At 38.4% G+C, this 20,154-nt stretch overlaps 1 protein-coding gene across 4 annotated transcripts in view; it reads right to left on the minus strand.

The window, feature by feature from the left end:
* The window catches only part of Ptprk (protein tyrosine phosphatase receptor type K), a 529,549-nt gene that overhangs the window by 13,977 nt on the left and 495,418 nt on the right, over positions 1 to 20,154 (minus strand). For 2 of the 4 annotated variants that reach the window (XM_051164144.1, XM_051164143.1), the window contains exons 15-21: positions 19,258 to 19,418; positions 12,679 to 12,863; positions 10,679 to 10,766; positions 9,578 to 9,654; positions 6,173 to 6,209; positions 4,520 to 4,617; positions 3,791 to 3,907 (exon numbers count right to left, since the gene is read on the minus strand). In XM_051164144.1, coding sequence (XP_051020101.1) covers positions 3,791 to 3,907; positions 4,520 to 4,617; positions 6,173 to 6,209; positions 9,578 to 9,654; positions 10,679 to 10,766; positions 12,679 to 12,863; positions 19,258 to 19,418 — 763 coding nt within the window. Of the gene's footprint in view, positions 1 to 3,790; positions 3,908 to 4,519; positions 4,618 to 6,172; positions 6,210 to 9,360; positions 9,379 to 9,577; positions 9,655 to 10,678; positions 10,767 to 12,678; positions 12,864 to 17,007; positions 17,044 to 19,257; positions 19,419 to 20,154 lie in introns of all 4 variants that reach the window. The other 2 variants (XM_051164141.1, XM_051164142.1) reach the window with 2 other exon arrangements.

Here is a 20,154-nt window from a genome sequence, read left to right on the forward strand (position 1 = left end):
TTAATTTCTAGCGCAATATGCTACAGGAAGAACTCTATGGACAACGTCAGCAGTCTCACAACAAAAGTCACCCGGAAAACACAAAAATGGAAAATCACCTTCCCTCCACCTACTTTTCACGTTATCTATATTAACTACTTTGCCAGAGTGGCCGCACAGGCTGAGCTTGATCTCTTCCTTCTCCCTTGACATGCTCAAGGATGCCTTTTAAAAACTAATTTTTCCTATCTGACAGTAAACATTCCCCAAGGAGTCCTGTGTTTAAAATTTCCTGTGTAGCTGGGGATATAGCTCAGTGGCAGAGCACTTGCGTAGTGTACACAAGGCCATGGGTTCAATCCCAAGTACTTTAAAAGCAAACAAATAAGTAGATAGATAAATAAATAAGTACAATTAAATTCCAGACTAATGACCAGATATATGACTTCCTTCCAAAACCATTGCTTTTAATTATAGATAACAACAATAACAATAATAACAACAACAGCAAAGTTCAAACACTCTAGTGGCAGTCTGTTTAGAATTGGGCTAAACCTGTGTGGTGACATTAATTTCCCATAACCCACAGTCTGGGACTTGACGTTATTTTATGGCATCTGACATATTTTAGTCATTTAGAAACATGACTTGCTAAATAGATTCAAACATAGTGTAGAACGTTCTAGTACTATGAAAGGCCTTTTCCATGCATTTTCTGTGCACTGTTAATAAAGAAAGCCTGAATTTTGTGTTGACTTGTCATTTAAGTAAATGTTATGAGTTTCTTTTAAAAATAGAGTCAAGGTTTTTCTTGGTAGAAAAGCTTTTATAAAAATTATTTGGTTTCAAGAATTGTGACCCAGTGGTGGCTAGAGAAACAGCTAGGCAATTAAGAGTTCCGGCTTCATTGATTCCCAGCACCCACATGGCAGCTGTAAACCTGTAATTCTAGTCCCAGGGTACCCACGTTCTCTTTTGGCTTCCATGGGCACTAAGGACACACATCGTACACAAGTATGCATGCAGGCAAACATGCATATGCATATGCATAAATAAAAACGTAAAAATTAAAATGGTTACACAATTTATTTCTTTTATTAAATCAATAAAATTTCTAAGAATGTTGAATGCTCGCGCCAATGTTTATCTTCATTCCTTTCCTAATGATAAGACACCGAGAGCCTCACTATTGGTTTATTATAGTCTTCTACCCGGTAGCATGCACACCACAGTTATTGGGAAGTCACCTTTCCATTTAGGAAGTCTCTTTATTTCCCCAAAGCACTAGAGAAATGTCTTCTAAATACAGCACGTCAAATCTATGAACCAATTAATGAAATCATATAACTTCACTCCTATTTTTTTTCCATTAATTTAAATGTTTTCACATTCTTAGAAAAATATACCATAATAGTTCAGGCTGCGACTATTCTTAATTTTCAGTGTTTTCTTAGTTCACTACTGGATTCAGCATTTCACATTTTTGAATGAAATTGGTCATCTTCATGTGTTCATGAGAAGAATTGGATGGAGAAAACTACCTTTGCTTAGTTCTGTCATAACCACGATGTGAGCTTTTCAGACATATGCTGTTGATTTTAAAGGCCTTTTCTGCCTAAAAGATTGGGCAAGTCTATGCTTCAGAAGTATAAAGAATTAACTGCAAAAACCATCATTCCATTTCAAAGGTAAACTTAACTTCTCCACCATCTGTTTACTCCTTCTCTTTGAGTTAGTTTTTTGAGAAACAAAATTTGCTAAGCAATTGGCGTGTCTGGGCCAAAAATCTATGTCCTTAATGTCAAAGCTCATGCATAGTTTTTAAAGTCACCTTTCTAATAGCAAGCATAGTTCTAGTTACATATTCTCCACGCTTTCTAATGTGGTTCACTTTACACAGCACTTGATATTTTTCAACGTGCCTCCCTTAGAATTAGTGATTTGGGTATTTTATTGATCTTTTCAAGCAATCAGGCTTTAAGCGTATTTTTTTAATTTGGCATTCCTCCTTAATATATAACTTTCCTTTGTTCTCCTGATAATCTCTGGGTTCCTAATTTTGTGTATATGACAATTTCACTATTTCTCTACCACTTCATGTCTACACTTACCTAGAATTTTCTAAAAATACAAATGAAGATATTAATGTAAATACATTCCTTAAAATAGATTTATAATAGGTAAATGCATCAAATGTCTAAACATTTAAAAACTTCTATGGATAAACTGCTATACTGATTTTTAGAGGCTTAAAGTATTTTAATTCTAACCATTAACAAATTCCATATTTAAAGTGATCATATGCAATCAATGAGGATTACTATTCTTTGTAAAAATTCTCACTCATTGAAAGTACAAAGTGTTATATCCATATTCATTGACCATTCTCAATAGGCATTTTAGAAGTTGCCTGTTTTTGGAGATTCTGGTATTCATCATTTGCATTAACACTTGAATTGATGTTACCGATATTCAGATTTTTGTGCGCCTTTCTTTACATGTTAGTGTTCTATGATCTATTACGCACACATGCGGTGTGTGTGCCCTTGTCTACATGTTGGTGTTCTATGGTCTATTACACACTTCTGTAGTGTGTGTGCCCTTGTCACCATGTTGGTGTTCTATGATCTCTTACGCACATCCGCAGTGTGTTTGTTCTGTGTCCATGGCCATCTCTTAAGAGTGCTCACCCTCTGAGTGTCACTGCATCCCTCAGTCACAGACATAGGGGAGGGGAATAAGGTGAAAGTGGGAGGGAGGGAGGAACAGGAGGATACAAAAGATGGGGTAACAATTGAGATGTAATATGAATAAATTTATTTAAAAAAAAAGAGTGCTCACCCTCTCCCACTTTTTGAGTTCTTCACACTAAACTTAGCAGGACACAACACAACCAAAAATTATATGACTATAGGAAAAGGAGATAGAGTTGACAGAAGTGGGGGGTGAGAGTTGTTAGAATGCATTTTAACTATGACCGTATCAAGAAAAATTTTAACGAATGAAAACAAAACACTGATGATGGATCCCCAGCTTTAAAGGCCTCCAATGGCTACCGTACTCAACAAACTAAAATTGCCAGGTTGGCCAACAAGCCCTAGTGTCTGGCTCTGTGATACTTTTGTCTTGAATCGTTCCTTTCCCTATACTTCCCCGTTTCTAAAAATCTGATCCACGAGTCTCGGAACAGAAAATATGATTAGGGATACAGGGTGACTCATCTCTTTCAGGAATACCTTCCCCTGACATTCTCTCACACCCTCCCTTCCTTCAGGGACATATGCCATTTTAAATATGTTCTTTCCCTTAACCCTTTTAATTTTGTGAAACATTTCCTCTCCTATCTCAGTAATATTTCCTCTTTCAATTCCCAAGGGCTGTTCCATCACAGCACCCTGCAGCTTTTTTCTACAACCTCTTGTTTACACTTCTTGTGTCTCCCTTCAGCTGAGAACTCCCCATCAATAGCAGGGATTTTAATATATGCCCCAAGGCTTAACTCTCAAATAAGAATTTGTAGATTTCTAGGTTTAGAGGCCCACACCTTTAATTCTAGCACTTGGGAGGCTAGGCAACGCCAAGTGGGTCGCTAAGTTTGAGGCTAGCCTTATCTACATAGTGAGTTCCAGGACAGTCAGAAGTAAATGGTGAAACCCTATCTCAAACAAGTAAACAAACAAAACTAAAACAAACAAACATGAATTAATGAATGAGTGGCTGAATGCATCTCATAGTAATTAGAACAAAACCAGGCAGTGAGTTTTAGAAAGTTTCACTTTTCATATTTTCAATAGAAGTATTTAATCCTTACCCTTTCTAAGGTGAAGGTCCTAACCACATATTCAGCAAGGGGCTCCATTTCTATACAGGTCACTTTGAAGTCACCATAAACCTCAGTATCGTCAGGCCAATATTTATAGCACTTAACCTAATGATGAAAAGAGTGAATAGATACAGATTTATCTGAGCACATACACAGTAGCCAAGACAACTTCATTCCAATGATAAATTTAGTCTACAATTCAAACACAGCTGAGAAAATGTCACACAATAAACAGACTGTGCACTTTCCAAAAATGTTAAGTCAAATAGCTCTGTTATATTTCAGAATAAGATTCAAGCTTCTATCAGTTTCCTCCAGGCATTCCCTCAAAGGTGGTCCAATCCTGAGTGGCCTGCCCTATACATACACATATATGAGCAATGCTGCATGGAATCTGTAGGTTGTATAAACATCTAACAATCAAATAAAGAAGACACTGTGAATTTCGGGTTGGGGTGCAAAGAAGGAATTGAAGAAGGGAGGGGAGTGGTCATGTATAAACCTCTCAGAGATTATTTTTTTTAAATTAAAGATTAATTTATTACTTGATGGGAAGCCAAATATTTCTCAGTTTTCAAAGTTCATTTAGGAGTATTCAATTGAAATACAGTCTATGAAATATTCTAAAACCGTTGGATGATATTCTCTAAGGGAGTTGATTATATATTTAAAAAAGCACATTAACATATGTTAAAAAGTAATATCGCTTTCTCTTACCCGGCCAACCTCCACTAAGTTAGTGACCATCACAATGCAGACAGACTGTTCTTGCCACACCATCCTCCAAAAATCATACACGGTTTCATGAACGGGGCCTATAAACAAAGTATTTTTCATACTGTGTTATCAGAGACCTTTTTATAGGAAATCAAAGTTTAAATTACATAAAAAGTAGTGTACATGAGACTAAAAAAGATAAAACTCTATTTAGATTATCGCTATAAGCACCTAATTTCGGTTCATATTGGAATATATACTACACGAAAAATCATAGACACATACTGACTGTTTTCTTCAATCTCTCTTCTAAACTTAGCAATCTGTGAGAAGGTACCATACTTTCTACGGTGTCCATCCCTGTCACTATGGTGCTCCACTATACCTGAACACATATGCAAAAATCAAAACCCCCAGGACACTTCAGAAGAGCAGCAGGCCTCTTCAATTAATCAAATGTCCATCATGTGTGAATAGTACATGATAAAAGTAAAGGAAGAAATGTCCTTATATTACTGTTGTTGTTGTTGTTGTTATTATTATTATTATTATTAATATTATTATTACTCTTCATGGTTGCCCAGCTGTGATGGCAGGTGCTGGGCTACCATCCTCTCAGAACCACTGGTGTATGGTTCAACACCGCAGTGCATATTTCTAATGGTAGAGAATATTTAATTGAAGACAATACAATTTAGAAAACGAAAGGGAAAGTCCTGACAAAATGACCTCTGTTAAAAAAGCAAATATCTGCCGGGTGGTGGTGGTGCACATCTTTAATGCCAGCACTCGGGAGGCAGAAGCAGGAGGATCTCTGTGAGTTTGAGGCCAGCCTTGTTTCCAGAGCAAGTTCCGGGACAGCCAAGGCTATACAGAGAATCCTTGTCTCAGAAAAAGAAAAAGAAAGAAAAGAGCAAATATCAGGAGATAGATTTAGCTTGCCTAGCAAGTACATGGCCCTGAGCTTTGTCGTCAGCACCAAAGCAAAGCAAAAGGGAACAAAAGTCAAATAAAAGAATAGGCACATCTTTTTAGTTTCCAGTCATGCACGGTCTTTGGGTGGCCAGGGGACATTTTGAGGACATTATAGATTTGTTACTTGTTTGGATATTTTCATTCCCCAGTGCACCATGCACCATGTGCACCATGGTCAACCTACTTTGCTTTGCTTTTTCATAAGGAATGGACTTGACTACATTCCCTTGGGTCTATGTTTTGTTTCAGTCTCGATTAGTCAAAAATTGTCAGATGACAGTACAATATCTTGTCATCACTACTGGTCCTGAGTCTTACTGCTTTATAGGCCAAGCAAGATGGAGACAAGATGACAGTCATCCAAGGTAGGAAGTGCTCACTTCTCATTCATCAGACATAAGTTATGCCTCTTTCAACACTACCGACGAGTGCACTGACACCTGTGACCATCAAATATCAACTCACAAAAACTATCAGTGGATTTTAATTTTTAAAAAAATCAAGATTAAGTTCTTCAAAGTTTTGTACAAGTATTTGCACTACAGAAATGAGTAAAAGCCATTTTTTTTAAAAAAGATAAAGCTACTTAAAAATCCTATTGGATAATAATAAGGATAAATATCATATTTAATATAAATAATATGGATAAATATAGTACTTAAAAGACAAAAGTTTTACCTTGAGTTGCAATGTAGTGGCTTGGTCTCTGGTAGCCCTACAGTAGGAAAGCAAATTGGTTATCATTTTACATTGGTATCAGAAATAAATAAATGAAGGCATAAAAAAGGGGGAAGAAAACAGCCTCTCAAGATTAGATTATAACAAAAAAGACCAGAACTGAGTAGTGAACGCAGGGTCCACCTCTCAAACCTATGTTACACAAAGAGAGGGAAAGGCTTAAGTGTTTTAAAGGTTCTGATTAGAATTTATATCATATAATTGAATTTTGTTTAAAAACTCCAGAGATTTAGTTCAGTTTCACTATGGTGTTTATGCCTTCATATAAATTTTGATTCATTCCTGGTAACATTCTGTTTAAAAACATTAATTTTTATTGTATCATCCAAAAATACAACACACCGCATTACAAATGGACAAGGACATATTAGAACCAGAAAAAAGGAAGAAAAATAAAAAGAAACATAGCATTACAATGTTAGAGCTGGACAATGCGTGCGTGCTCAAATCAAAGTCCTGCTGGGTTCAAGTTTTATTCTGTTTGGTAATATTTCTGTCCTGTAACATGTTCAGGAGTCTGCAGGAACTATTTTGTGTGTGCTGATAATGAAATGTACACACACGTAACTTAGGTACACACATATATAGGGAAAATGTTTTCAAAAGTGCACTTTTTCTTGAACAGAATTTTAGTGCTTACTTTTTGGTGTACAAAGGCTGTGTGTAAATATTTAGTATTGTTTCAGCAAATTCTTCCTGATAAAGAACGGTCTGTTTGCTAGCTGCGTTCAATGGGTCAACTTGCCACTGATGAGTTGAAAAAAAAAAAAAAATGATGGCACCACAAGGTTAACTTGTAAATTTGTTTGCTTCTACCAAAGGAGTTAACAAAAGTCTGTTAAGATTTGTCCATATTTGGTGTGGGAAGCTCAGTCCATATACAATGCGTGTGGAATGTGGAGGGCAGTCTCTGACCTAGGAGGGGATATAGTGTGCATCATACTACTGAAAATACTGAACATTATCTTTTTGTGTGTGTGACAGGGTCTTTCTATCCCTAGCTGGCCTCGGATGCACTATATATCAGTCTGGCCTCAAACTTACAGAGATCCTCTACCTCTGGCTACTGTGATTAAAGGATTGCACCATCACACACAGTTGGTTTTTATTTCTTAAGAAGTCATAAAATCCAGAATGTTTCATGGAGACGTGTTTCAAAAGCATTTCTTATTCTGTTTTAAATGAGATATAGTCCAACTGCAGAGATGTATTTTGGGTGTAATATACAAACAAGAAAAGGAAATTATAAGATTGTGTTTATTTAGCTAAAATATACTGAGATCCTAAGAGAGTTGCATAACAAATCTTATTTAGAATAAAGTCCTGCCCAGTCAACCATAAATAGTATTATAGTAAGGCTTCAGTGTGTATCTGTCATGGCAGAAAACCCAGGTTAAACTAAGAACAATGACAAAGTTGTAAGAGCAATGTTGATGTCATTTATGCTACAGGAACAGCTAATCTCCATGACTTGTCTGTCTGACAAAACTTAAAACTTTATGAAAACAAAAATCATGATGAAAAACTAACCAACACATTTATATACTGTTCTTAATACAATCAATCAGTTAGGTATAATTACCAAAAATAGCCGTAAGACACGAAGTTCAAAGCTGTGACGAATTGTTTCTGAGTGGCGGAAATCAGAAGGGGGGGGGGGTGGTTCGTACAGCATTGCTACATGAACACTGACAGTATAGGCTGTAATTCTGTATTACATTTTGACTTAAAAATACGCATGCTGTGATCCAGTTCACTCAGAGCTGGGATTTTTAATTGCTAATTGCTGAAGTCTGGCAAGTGCTAACTAAATGCATGTCAGTCACTGTACCGGATGCTCTACACTTCGTTACATTTTCCCAACAAAGTGATGGAGATAAAACTATCATCACCTCATTCTGCGGATGAGGAAACTGAGGCACACACAGAGAAAATAACATTCCCAAGATCTACAGGGTAGTTTTAGTATTTGTTTTTTAATCTTATTTGTGTGTGTGTGCTTGCCTGAATGTATGTATCTGTATCACATGAGTTGGGTATGCAAGAAGGCCCAAAGAGGGCCTAAGATACCCTATAACTGGAGTCATGGATGGTTGCGAATTCTATGTGGGTGCTGGGAACAGACCCTGGGTTGTCTACAAGAGCAGCAGGTGCTGTTACCTGCTGGTGCATTGCTGCAGACCCTCTAGTGTAAATTTAAACCAGGCAATAGAGCCAGCCAAAGAGCCTGTCCTTACATATAACGCAATATATTGCTTTCTTGGCAATAATTGTTTCGATAGGTTCTCTTACATAAAGAACTTCCCTGTCTATATGTATAACAGTGCAATAAGTGATGAAAACAGACTTTAGTGGTATGATTCGATATATATGTGTGATATATATGTATGTTTCAAATATAATATAGAATTTTTTTGCCTAAAGAATTTTATAACTTTACAAGCCAATATCACACACCACAAAATAGTCTCCCTACTTATTGTATTGATTTATGTTTTTGAAATATGGTTTTATTTAGCCCAAGCTGGGTGGAAACTCATAGTGTACTTCAGGATGCCTTTCCGCTTGTGATTCTCCTGCCTCCACCTCCCAAGGGCTGGGATTACAGGCATGCGCCACCATGCCTGGTTTATGCAGTACTGGGATTGAACTCAGGGCTCTCTGCATGCTCAGCAAGCATTTTACCAACTGAGCTACATGCCTGGCCCCATCCTTATGTTTTTAACCTCAAAGGTCAATATAAAAAGTAAAATTTCACAACCACTAATACACATCATACTATCCAGCTTCTCACATATGCTTGGGGAGGGTAAGAATAAAAGCCAGAGACAGAAATCATCAACAAATAAAATTCAAATGCATACGAAGTCGTCGAAGCCAAAAAACCAGCCCTGTTTTTCTACACAAGAAGAGGGAAGGGGGTAAAAATAGCTCTTTTCACACGAAAAATAATTACAAAAAAAAAAAAAAGAAAGAAAGAAAGAAAGAAACAGAAATATACTGTATGAGACTAATTAGGTGACGCATGCAGAAACAACTAGACTAGGCATTAGTAGTAACCGTGATTAAGGGTGTTTCTATTACATATTTATCATAGGGTGCGGTTATGCACATATAGTGGTACTTACATCCCTGTACAGCCAAATCTACAGCCCAAACCAAAGTCAGGTGTGAAAGAAAGCACAACAGCGTCAGTGAGTACTAGGACGTAGAACAAGGAAAAGTGTACAGTTTGTTCTTTACTTTAAAGCCAGCAACAAAGTCATAGTATCAACAAGCATCCGGTTCACAGATGTGAGCTGGTAAAGTGGGCCTACCGCGGACAGGCACTGGAAGGACACTTACATCGATGTAGTTAGCGTTGATGTAATCTGAAGAAGGGTCGTCCTCCACGGGCTGCAGGATGACTCTGGAGTGATCATCTGAACGGTTAGAAAGTCAGATACAAGCTGTTAGAACTCTTCCGCTCTGCGACAACGTCAGCGGTAGAGACTTAAGGACACATTGGGTCTTTATAATCCACACTTTGTAAAATGTGCGTAATTATCAAATCAGTCATCTGGGAGAAGTGCAAGAAATACGTGGAGCTCGCTACTTATTCCAGCTACAACTATGAGCGTGGATCCAATGGCTTGCCTTTCAGATTAAGAAGTTGAAGGCACTGTGACGTTGTCTGGATGGCTCTTCTTTGGAGCCCCGGACTTCACTACAAAGCTTATGTAGCTTCTAATTCTATATCTCGGCAACAGAGCATTTTTAACTGGGAGAGTTCCTTTTCCTCTGGATTTTACAACACAGTGAGCCCCAGAACTAGAATGTGAATTCTGAGCCGGTTCTTCATTCCTTGAGAGGCGGGGCCCATCTTAATCTACTCTACAGAGTATAAATGATTCCAATCCCAACTACACTGGTTTGAGGCCATTAGCAGGTGATTACAAGTTAAACCATCCGCTTGCCTCACTCCTCCCAAGGCTGCCCCTGGTGGTGACTTGGCTTCTTACGTGTACTCCTCATAATGATATGATTGGAATGGACACTCTGAGAATTGGTTTGCAGTAACTGGAGTTCAGTCCTTGCCCCCTGGTAAGGCATAAGGGCATGTGGACCAAATACCCACAGGAGCATTACACTAATTCATAATTGAAAGAAAAAATACTTTGGCATTATCTCAATATTCTTAGACATTTGCTAACCCCTCCCCTAGCATGTATTTAAAGAAAAATGTAAAACAGCAAGTTTTTCATAGGGTAGAGTGAGAGCAAATTTAGTGAGGGTGATGGCAATTTCAGAGTCAGCTAACATTACTTTTAACATTCAGTAGATAACTTAAGAGATAGACATGCCACCTTGAGGATTCCCTAAAATCAAAACCATGAAAGTTGCAACTCACTGTTCATGTTTATACATGTAACATTTACAGATATCAGGGATTCCGGAGGAGCTTACATGCGATGATGTTGCCGTATCGGTTTTTTGCTCTATTTTGATCTTTTTTAGCTACGTCCCAAGATGCCGACTGACCTTCAAAGAAACTCTGGGAAAAAAGAAGAAGAAAAAAATATGTGTTAATAAGCACACCTAATTTAATTCTGTTTTCACAACAGTTTTATGTGCACTAAAAATTCAAATAGTGGAAGGTGCATTTGTGTGGTGGGGGCAGGGCTGCCTTCCTTCAGTAGCTGGTATATTGGCTTCTCAGACCTCAAGCCTGGTGTGTGGGGCACAAGGTTAGGCTGATCTAAGTGCACACCCAAAAGTGACGTTAGAGAAAAACAGAACCTTGAAAATGGTCCAATTTTGAGATAGCTGTAAGTTTGTGTGTTGCAAGTTGAAAAGGCATCATTCTTTTCAAAACAGTCTAAATGACAATATGCTAACTTGCAAGAATTACTTTTAGTGGCTATCTTTCAAATGTGTTTTCATCAGCATTTATAAGAGAAAAAAAGCTGCTTTTTCCCATAATTCTTCACTCATGTACAGTCTATCACTTTCTCCCCATTGAAGGTCATGAAGATTGGGTCTCTTCTGAAGGGAACCAACACGGACTTGTAAAGATTCTTGTCCTCCAAGAACCTACAGACAGACGTGTTCACTGCTTGGTTTAATCGTGTAGCAATTTAAAATATAAGTAAAGATCTCTCTCTCTTTCTCTCTCTCTCTCTTTTTTTTTTTTTTTTTTTGTAGAGAAACTTTGCTCAACACAGGAAATAGGGTCTTCAAAGAGCCAGAGTTCTTTGAAGCAGAGTACACAGGACTACACATAAAATGAAGAAACAGAGCCCGCTCTGGCAGGGTATTTTAATTCCCTGCCCTCACATTGGGCAGTTCAGCACATACCTAAAGCCAAGACTCAAAATTTCAAGATACTTTTTCTTACCCTAAATAAGGTATACAAGGGGTTAATGTATAGAATGTGAAATTTAAAGTCTTCCGTGAAGCTGAATGTATTTTGACTGCTCTTCCAAATAAGATATGCTTGACATCCTCCACGTTCAGTGTGTGTGTGTGTGTGTGTGTGTGTGTGTGTGTGTGTGTGTGTGTGTGCGCGCATGTATGTGTGTGTGTATGTGTATGTGTGTATGTATGTGTGTATATGTGTGTGTGTGCGCATGTATGTGTGTGTGTATGTGTATGTGTGTATGTATGTGTGTATATGTGTGTGTATGTGTATGTATGTGTGTATGTGTGTGTGTGTGCGTGTGTGTTTCTGTGTACGCACACACTATGTTGGGTGTAGGAGGATAGTCCAGTGTCAGGGTCCCACACTGAAATTTCGAAGCAAGTGAAGAAGTACAAAGGAACTTTCTCCTTTTGCTCTTTATCGGAATGTTTGATTTAAGTTACTTCCTCTGTAAGATAAATCATGGTATTTTTGTCAGTGTGGAAAAGAGAAATGTGCTGGGAGGGAAAAAAGTCCCACATTTTATTTTTTTTCAGGTGGGAAGGTGCTGTTTACTTGATTTGAGGTGTTCAGTTTTTCCTCCCTTGCCATCCTCAGCCAACAGTCCACACAACTGAGGGAAGGGTGGCAAGCCTACATGTAACAATATCATCACTAGAGAGTTTGTAAGAAAGGAGACAGAGGAACAGCTGCCATTTAAGCCATGCAGTGAGAGCTTTGCTAACACTAAGAGGGTACTCTGGGAATCCTGGTCTTGACTTTTGAATATGGGGAAGTAGGAAGATCTGCTAAAGAACCTGTGCTAGCACACTGAAATATTACAGGCTCCATCCTTAGGAGTCGTAATGAAGGTAGCCCCAAATGCATTTCTGGAAAGGCTCCTTTCTGTCCTCTCACCCTCTTCCCCAGATATACATTTGATAGCACACTCATTGCTGGAATGGAGAGCCTGTAGACTATTCCACTCGTGGGATGTCAAAGGGAAGAAAAATGCCTCAAAGGATCGTGTTAAAAATAAAATTCTATACAGTATTGAAACTTTCACCTCATACTCCTCTTTGAACCCATAGCTGTCCGATGTCTTCATGAGGTTAATGTGTTGCAGTAAGTCGGCCACCCTGATGGCTGGGTGCAGCTGTCCTGTCTGGTAAGGAGACTCTGTCCCTTCGCAGAGGTAGCGAGGAACATCCAGGAGGCGACTAGACTCTGCTGTGGCACTGTGGTTCTCATCTGGCAGATTTCATATTCCAGAACATTAAAAAAGAGATAAGGTTATCTTGTTTAATATACATCTGTGCAAAGAAGATTTGAAGACCTTAAGGTCTTTCTGGTAGTAGAAGGAAGGAGAAGAAAATCCAGCCAAGCGGGTGAGGGTGGGGCTCGGACTACAATCCTCAGGAAGACAAAGCCTTCACCTTTCACTTCCACTCAAGGGTTAAGGTCGGAACATATGTGTCTATCAGCAAGCAGATGCTGGGAGAAACAGGAAGACATGGGATTCACTTAAAAAGTGCAGGCAGAACACTTAGCTGTGTCGCCTTGGTTTTCAGCATTTGAAGTTACAGCAGTTGTAGGCTGGGGGCCAGAGAACCAAGCTGTTCACTGAAAAAGTGTTTTCGCCATTGACTGTGTTAGATGAACTCATTTTCTACCCTTCCCCCAGATGAGACAGGCCATCCCCACAGGGCTGCTCACCTTGCCACCTTTTCCCTCCTTTGTTCTACTATCTGGGGCTTTTCAATACTGCGCACCCTGAGCTGGAAACACAGACACAGAATCCCACCCCCCGCCCCTTCTGTCCAGCAGGAGGAGTCATGTCTTCCCCACCTGGCTCTTGTTACCATTAACATTGTTTTAATCTCCAGGGCACTTTGACTCCTCTGTTGTCCTTGCGAGAGAAAGCAGAGGTGCTGCGGATAAATGTGGGCACCTCCTTTGTACCCCCAGCCCCTCCATGCTCCTTTACAAGGCTACTTCTTACGTTCCGAGACCTCCAGGTTCCCTGTATGCCACTTGCCTTGTCCTGTGTTTTAAACACTTATTTACTTAACTGGTTTCTTTGGAGATAGACTTATGTGCCAGAAATTCAGTCAATATTTCAGTTAGTGAATTAGTTAAAATTCAACAGAATCCTTCACCACCCATATTTAAGTATAGGCCCCATTCCCATGATTTTAGTTCAAAATGGAAAGAGACTTTTAACTCTCTTTCTGTCACAGAGATGAAGAAAGGACCAAGAACATCTTGCCTATGAAGAATAAACAGCATTTTAATGACCAAAGAACTAAGCATTACAATGAGAAACATGCTTATATTTATCACATTTAAACTTACCATTAAAAAAAAAAAAACCAAACGTTGAAGGGGTGTTACTTTGAAAAGCATAATACTGTCACACTCATCAATAGAAAGGAAAGTACACTTTGAGGGGAACTTGCATTTGAAATGATAATGCTTACTGCAGAGAATGATATTTAATTAACAGTGAAAGATATTTCAAGTGCTGGTACATCTGCCTGCTCTACCGCCAACTCTACAAATAGGATATGGCAAAAAATGAATTGTTGTCCCCATGATAAACACTTTTTCTTCCTGGAGAAGGGGGAAAAAAAGAAAAAGAACCCTACAATCAGACTTGTATGCCTCCATAATTTAGCTTGATTGCATTTATCTTTACCCTCTCTTTTTAAACTTTTTTTTTTTTTTTTTTTTTTTTTGGCATTCATGTCTAAAAATACCACACACTGAAGAAAGGAAAAACCCAAACAAATAAAAGAAGTAACTAAAAAAGGAAAGTCCTTGGTGGAGTCTGTTATGACTGACCACTCAAGAGAATTACTGCCTTTTATTCAGGTTTTGCCCACTCCTCTACACACACACACACACACACACACACACACACACACACACACACTTGCTGGCAAACATGATCCACTAGAGTTCTTTATGCTTCATATAGGACTGCAGTCAACTGATCTACTATCTCTAAAATATTACAATCAATAGACTGGCAAAAGGAATGCAAAGACCTCCCAGTAAGATTCAATTCAGAAGCAACTGCATTGGCCTCTATCACATGATATACAATTGAAGAGGAGCGGTCCATGGGACAGACAATGTCAGGGAGGCAGATATAAGCACCCAGGCTCGGATAAGGCGAGCCAGAGCATCCCTAGACAGAGGTCGGCTTGAATCTGCTGGAGCAGCAGAAACTTCACAATTGTAAGAGGCTCAGAAGCACAGAGTTGACTCACACTGCATGTCTTACAAGTGACTGTTTCCTAGTGTGAAAAAGCAGTGCCTCTGTGTGGTGTCAGCCTTTAATACAGCAGTACAATAAGCAGTGAGGTCTTTAGAATAATCACATGTGAGTTATTAATCTCAATACATTTCCACCTCATTAAGCTCCCTAATAAGGCAACTACTAGCAAGGGTGCCTGTGTTCAACATTGTCCTTAATATACATCGAAGAATAGTAACTTCAGCTATGTCTTGATTGAAAGGTTTCTATGGTTCTTTGTAATATACTTACCAGTTATAGGGACTTAAGCCCAATGAAGCAGTAAAAACACAAAAGACAAAAAATATGAATCAATATGAAAAATGTCTGAACCTTTTACAAGTATCAGGTAGCTATAAACACGAAGCACTGCTCGAAATTATTTCAAAAACTGCAGTATAAATATGAGGTGAATGGATGAGAAACAACCACAAATATCACGATTCTAAGAATGATGGGGAAATGGAGGAGATTAGTCTGATGTCTGATGGAACTAATGAGAGTCAGCGTTCAAAGAAAGCCAGCGGGTTTTAACCGACGATGCTAGCTCCATCTTTCCTTAAAGATGACCACCCCTTTCATTTGGAATATCTTAAGAACTGTTTAGCCTTTATAGTTTGTGAAGCTCACATGAGTTATCTCATTTTCTCTTTATAGTTCTGTGGGGGAAAGCAAGGCAGGAGTTGTTGCACTGTTTAGAGGCGGAGGAGGTGATTTGTAAGGTAGTTTTCTGAGTTCCTATTGTAATTCTACAGACCCTGAGATTTGAGCCTAATTCTACGCACCTGTGGGAAAACTGTCATGATGCACTTTCACATTTAGGCAAAGCAGTCTTTTCCAGAGTGATTCTTATTTTAAGTGAACTCTACTTATTAGTGTGAGATACGGATACCCACTCTACGGTTCTCAGCAGAAGGTGACATATGCAGAGATGTTTAATACCCTGACCCCTCCTGTGAGATCACCATGTATGGCTCCTCCCTACATAATTAGGCCACCTGCTGTGACAAATGGTGTTGTCCACCTCCTTAGTCCACTGTTGGTATGCACATCGTAAGGAGAGTGCAGTTAGGATATAAATTCTATTGGAACATTTATTATTAGATAGGCTCTAAAATTATAATTCAGAATAATTATTTTAGTGCATAAGAAGTACAGTTTAACTGATTGGTTGCAAAATTCCTAACCATTTTGTCATGTGCTTTGAGACTGAAGCACTGCAGAACAAAGAGACGCCTAACCTAGGCTTAGCATGACTAGCAAATATAATGTTGGGTAAGTTTACAGATACATTTATTGCTAATCTGTATTTTGGGGTAAATGAACCCACTATGATGTTACAGAAAGAGAACCTGTAAGAGAACATACAGTGCATGCTGGCCACAAGAACTGGTGGAAAATTTGCCAACAAATAAGCAACGTTAAATGAAACTCAGTTTGTTCTGAATTATGTAGGTTTGAAAATCAATGTGGTTTTGCAACCAGAAAGGCCAGCGCCATCATAAGCTGCACCCCTTTACTTAGAGGTGGCCCAGGTAAATTCAGCGCTTCCTTTTAAGATCTTGAAACAACGATGTTATTTATCACATAATGTAATGTCTATGCCAAAGAGACTAGCAATTTCCCCTGCGTCAGCAAATGGTTAAAAAGACAGAGTAAAAGCAAATGAGTTCTTCTGTCTGGTTCCTACTGCATCTCTAGCTGCTGTGAAGGTAGAAGGACGTAGATAAACTCTTTGCTAAAGCTACTTTGCCACATCAGCTAGTGGCTCAGTCACTCCTGGCCCCTAAAAATGGAGGCGTTTGGGTTCGTGTCATCCATGAGGGACAACTGCATATCTGCTTCAAATCCAATGCAACTAAAAGCTGGTATGTTGTTCTCAGAAGTGTGCCTTCCCTTTAAATCTGCCAGACCTAAATGTGTTGAAACAGGTCGTTGTCTCTTAGGACTACGGTGGCCAATCCAAAACAGCAAGGTACTTCTTAAAAGGCAAACCATTCTTATGCGGGCAAGACACAACCTACGCAAGGAGTGGTGGCGCATGCAAAATGATAAAATAAAATAAAAACTGGTGATAAAGATTTCAGGCCTCACCTAACACAGCCGTCGGCACAAGTGGATCATTGGGCACTGCGGGGAAACAAAGCTCATGAAGGGATGCTTGGCTCTACATTCTATGTTTCTTTATAATTTTTATACTTTTAATAATAATCTTTATAGTTGATCTGTATTTTCTTTAAAACTACAGAGTCACAACTTACTTTGATTTCTTTATTTTGCGAGGGTAAAATTCTCTTTCCTAAGCAAGGCTATTGTGAAACGTCAAAAGAGTTGTATCTATAATCGTAGTTCAGGCCTCTCTTCAATTTAAAAAAGCCAGATTATTCAGCTTGACATATAGAGATGATAAAATTGGGGGGGGGGGGTGAAGAACCATGCGTTTTAGATCGACCAAGTGTAAGGCACTTATAGAAATAAAGATCTTATATTCATTCTACATCATTTTTTCCAGTTAACTGTGGGGAGTAGATTTAATCCTTTCTCTATATCATAAGTGGATATTTACAGTTATACTTTCAGAATTGACACTTTATAGTCAAGTACTGAGATTGGCAAGAAACGGAAGAGTCTGTGGGGCAGAAATACATCCAGACCTATAACCAATAAAATACCGAATCAAGTACTTGGAGAGATGATACACTCATATTTTAAGCAAACTTTTCTTCCAACAGCCACAGAATTTAGAATTTTATGTCTTTCCCTGCTTTTAAATCTTAATAGAGAAAAATAAAAAATAAAAATAAACAGGCCAGAAAGGCCTTATCATGATTAAAGCTGAATTCCAAAGTGACTTAACACAGTATTTCTTCTAACTTTATTCAGTATGGATATACACCAGGAAAATGACATCCTATGTTCAAAGCCAACAATCATGGAAAATTTTCATCAGGCTAAAGGTTTTCAAATACAATATCCCCTTTGTGAAATGATGGAAAGACATATGACCTAAAATACTGCTCAATTTTCCCATTGCCCATGCATATAGTTTGCATAGAAATATAAATTCTATTATTTGCTTCATGTCTTCTTGCACACATTTACCAAATTATGATAAACGTATTTCTAGATCTGCTACAGAGATGCCTTGCATATGAAATGCTACTGACAAACTTAGTTTGTCCATCTCAAGATCAATTTTACTTGAAGACTGGAAGAAATTAATTAGGCACATTAACTTAAATGTAAATAAACACAAAGTTTGGAAAGGGAATAATTTTCATAAGGTATTTAAGTTATGCAATTATTTAAATCTTCTGTGCTTAATTGGAACTTCAATTGAAACATTTTAAAAGCACTTTCTTCATAGGTCAACATTAGTAATTCTAGAAGAATCTATGTACATGGGAATGGAGAGATGAACATGAGTGCAGTTTCACTAGTTTTGGCAAGCCTGTCAACACAACTACACTTCTAGACTTCATACTTGTTACTTAGAAACTTATAGACCAACCTTTCATGTAGTTAAAACTTTTTCTTGTATGTATGGTATGTGTAAATAAATGCATGTTGCCATGTGTGAACACACGTGTGTGTGTGTGTGCGCGCGCACGTGCGTGCATCTAAAGAAGTTGACACTATGTGGCTTCTTCAATCTCTCTCTGATTAATGCATTGAGATGGGTTCGCTCAGTAAATCTGAAACTCACCAAGTTCAGCCATTCTAGCTAGTTAGCTTGCCCTTGGGACCCCTATCTGTGCCTCTTTACTGCTAGGATTACAGGTGCCTATTACACCTACCTGGATTTTAAGTGGGTTCTGCAGTTCTGAACTCTAGTTTTCGCATCTGTCTGGTAAGTTCTTTATCCATAATTAGCCTCTCTGTCTCTGTAGTTAACTTTTTGGTAGTGGGATCTTCAGGACTAATACTAGATTACTTTAACGGGGTAACTACTTATACCACCAGTTCCTAGAAAGAATTGTTATGTTTCTTCTTATCTCAAAAGAATTCTTATCTTTTACAAAGAAAAAGTATGAATTAATATACACTAATTTTATGTAGAAAATGCCATTTTAATGTAATTCAATGACACATGCTGTCTGAATGTTTTATGTTTGGAATATTTCTTATGATTTCATAACAAAACCCCTAGTTTGAAGTTAAACTAAATTCTGTACCAAAATTGAACACATGTCTTTTTATAAAACCTATAGTCAACTGCATTTTTCTCTCCCTAGCTGTTCCTTCCTCTGGCTTTTTCTTTCATCACTCAAAAGTTAACTGTAAGAAATAAATGCACTTAATAAGCATCAAAAGCATTAACTGAAATTTTAATGAGTAACTTACATCTTGGACTGAAGTTATGTTGGTCCATGAAGGTGAGAGAGAGGGGGTCCTCAGCATGCAGGGTGCTCTGGTCTGCATAACTCCGGTCCATGGCGTTCACCATGTGTGTCATCTCCTGTCGTGTGTTCCCCATTGCATCTTTGCGCTTTTTAGCAAGTTTGCTGCCAAAGCAAATACAGAATGGAGCCCTGAGTGTGAGCTGACACCAGCAATAAAGCAGCTCAAGTGAGCCTGAGGACAAGGTTATAGGCATGAATTAGAAAACCTAAGAGCTGTTCCTACTTTTAGGAGTTAAGACAACACACAAGCCATTACTTTGGCTGGTTGTTGCAGCATGACCTTATTTGAGAGAGTCTCAATATGCAAACTGTCAAACCAAGAGTCTTATCAATTGTTCTACCTAGGTCTGGGTCTGGAGGGAAAGACAGCAGGGTAAATGAGGACACTGGAGGGTGGCTATAATCATAGTACATTGTGTATATGTATGAGACTATCAAAAAATAAAAATAAAGAGCTTCCATTAAAAAAAACCATTCCACCAAGAGTATAAACAAATGCTTCTAAAGTAGAGTTAATTCACAGATGATTCACGTAAAACTTCTAAAAGTGTAGGTTCATGACTTCCTCCTGAACAATGACTGCTTTTGCTCAACTTCTAGATGGCCTTGCTAACAACATAACTTTGGTTTCTCAGCGCCAGCCAAGGAAAACAAAGAAAAGGCCCATTCTCTCCTCTGCTGTTTAAGCAAAACACACACACACACACACACACACACACACACACACAGAGAGAGAGAGAGAGAGAGAGAGAGAGAGAGAGAGAGAGAGAGAGAGAGAGAGAGAGAGAGCGCACAGACATACTGAGTAGAGCACTCACAGCTTTAATCAAAATGAACC

The sequence above is a fragment of the Acomys russatus genome, chromosome 21 (assembly GCF_903995435.1).
Source record: "Acomys russatus chromosome 21, mAcoRus1.1, whole genome shotgun sequence".
In the NCBI taxonomy this organism is placed as follows: domain Eukaryota; kingdom Metazoa; phylum Chordata; class Mammalia; order Rodentia; family Muridae; genus Acomys; species Acomys russatus.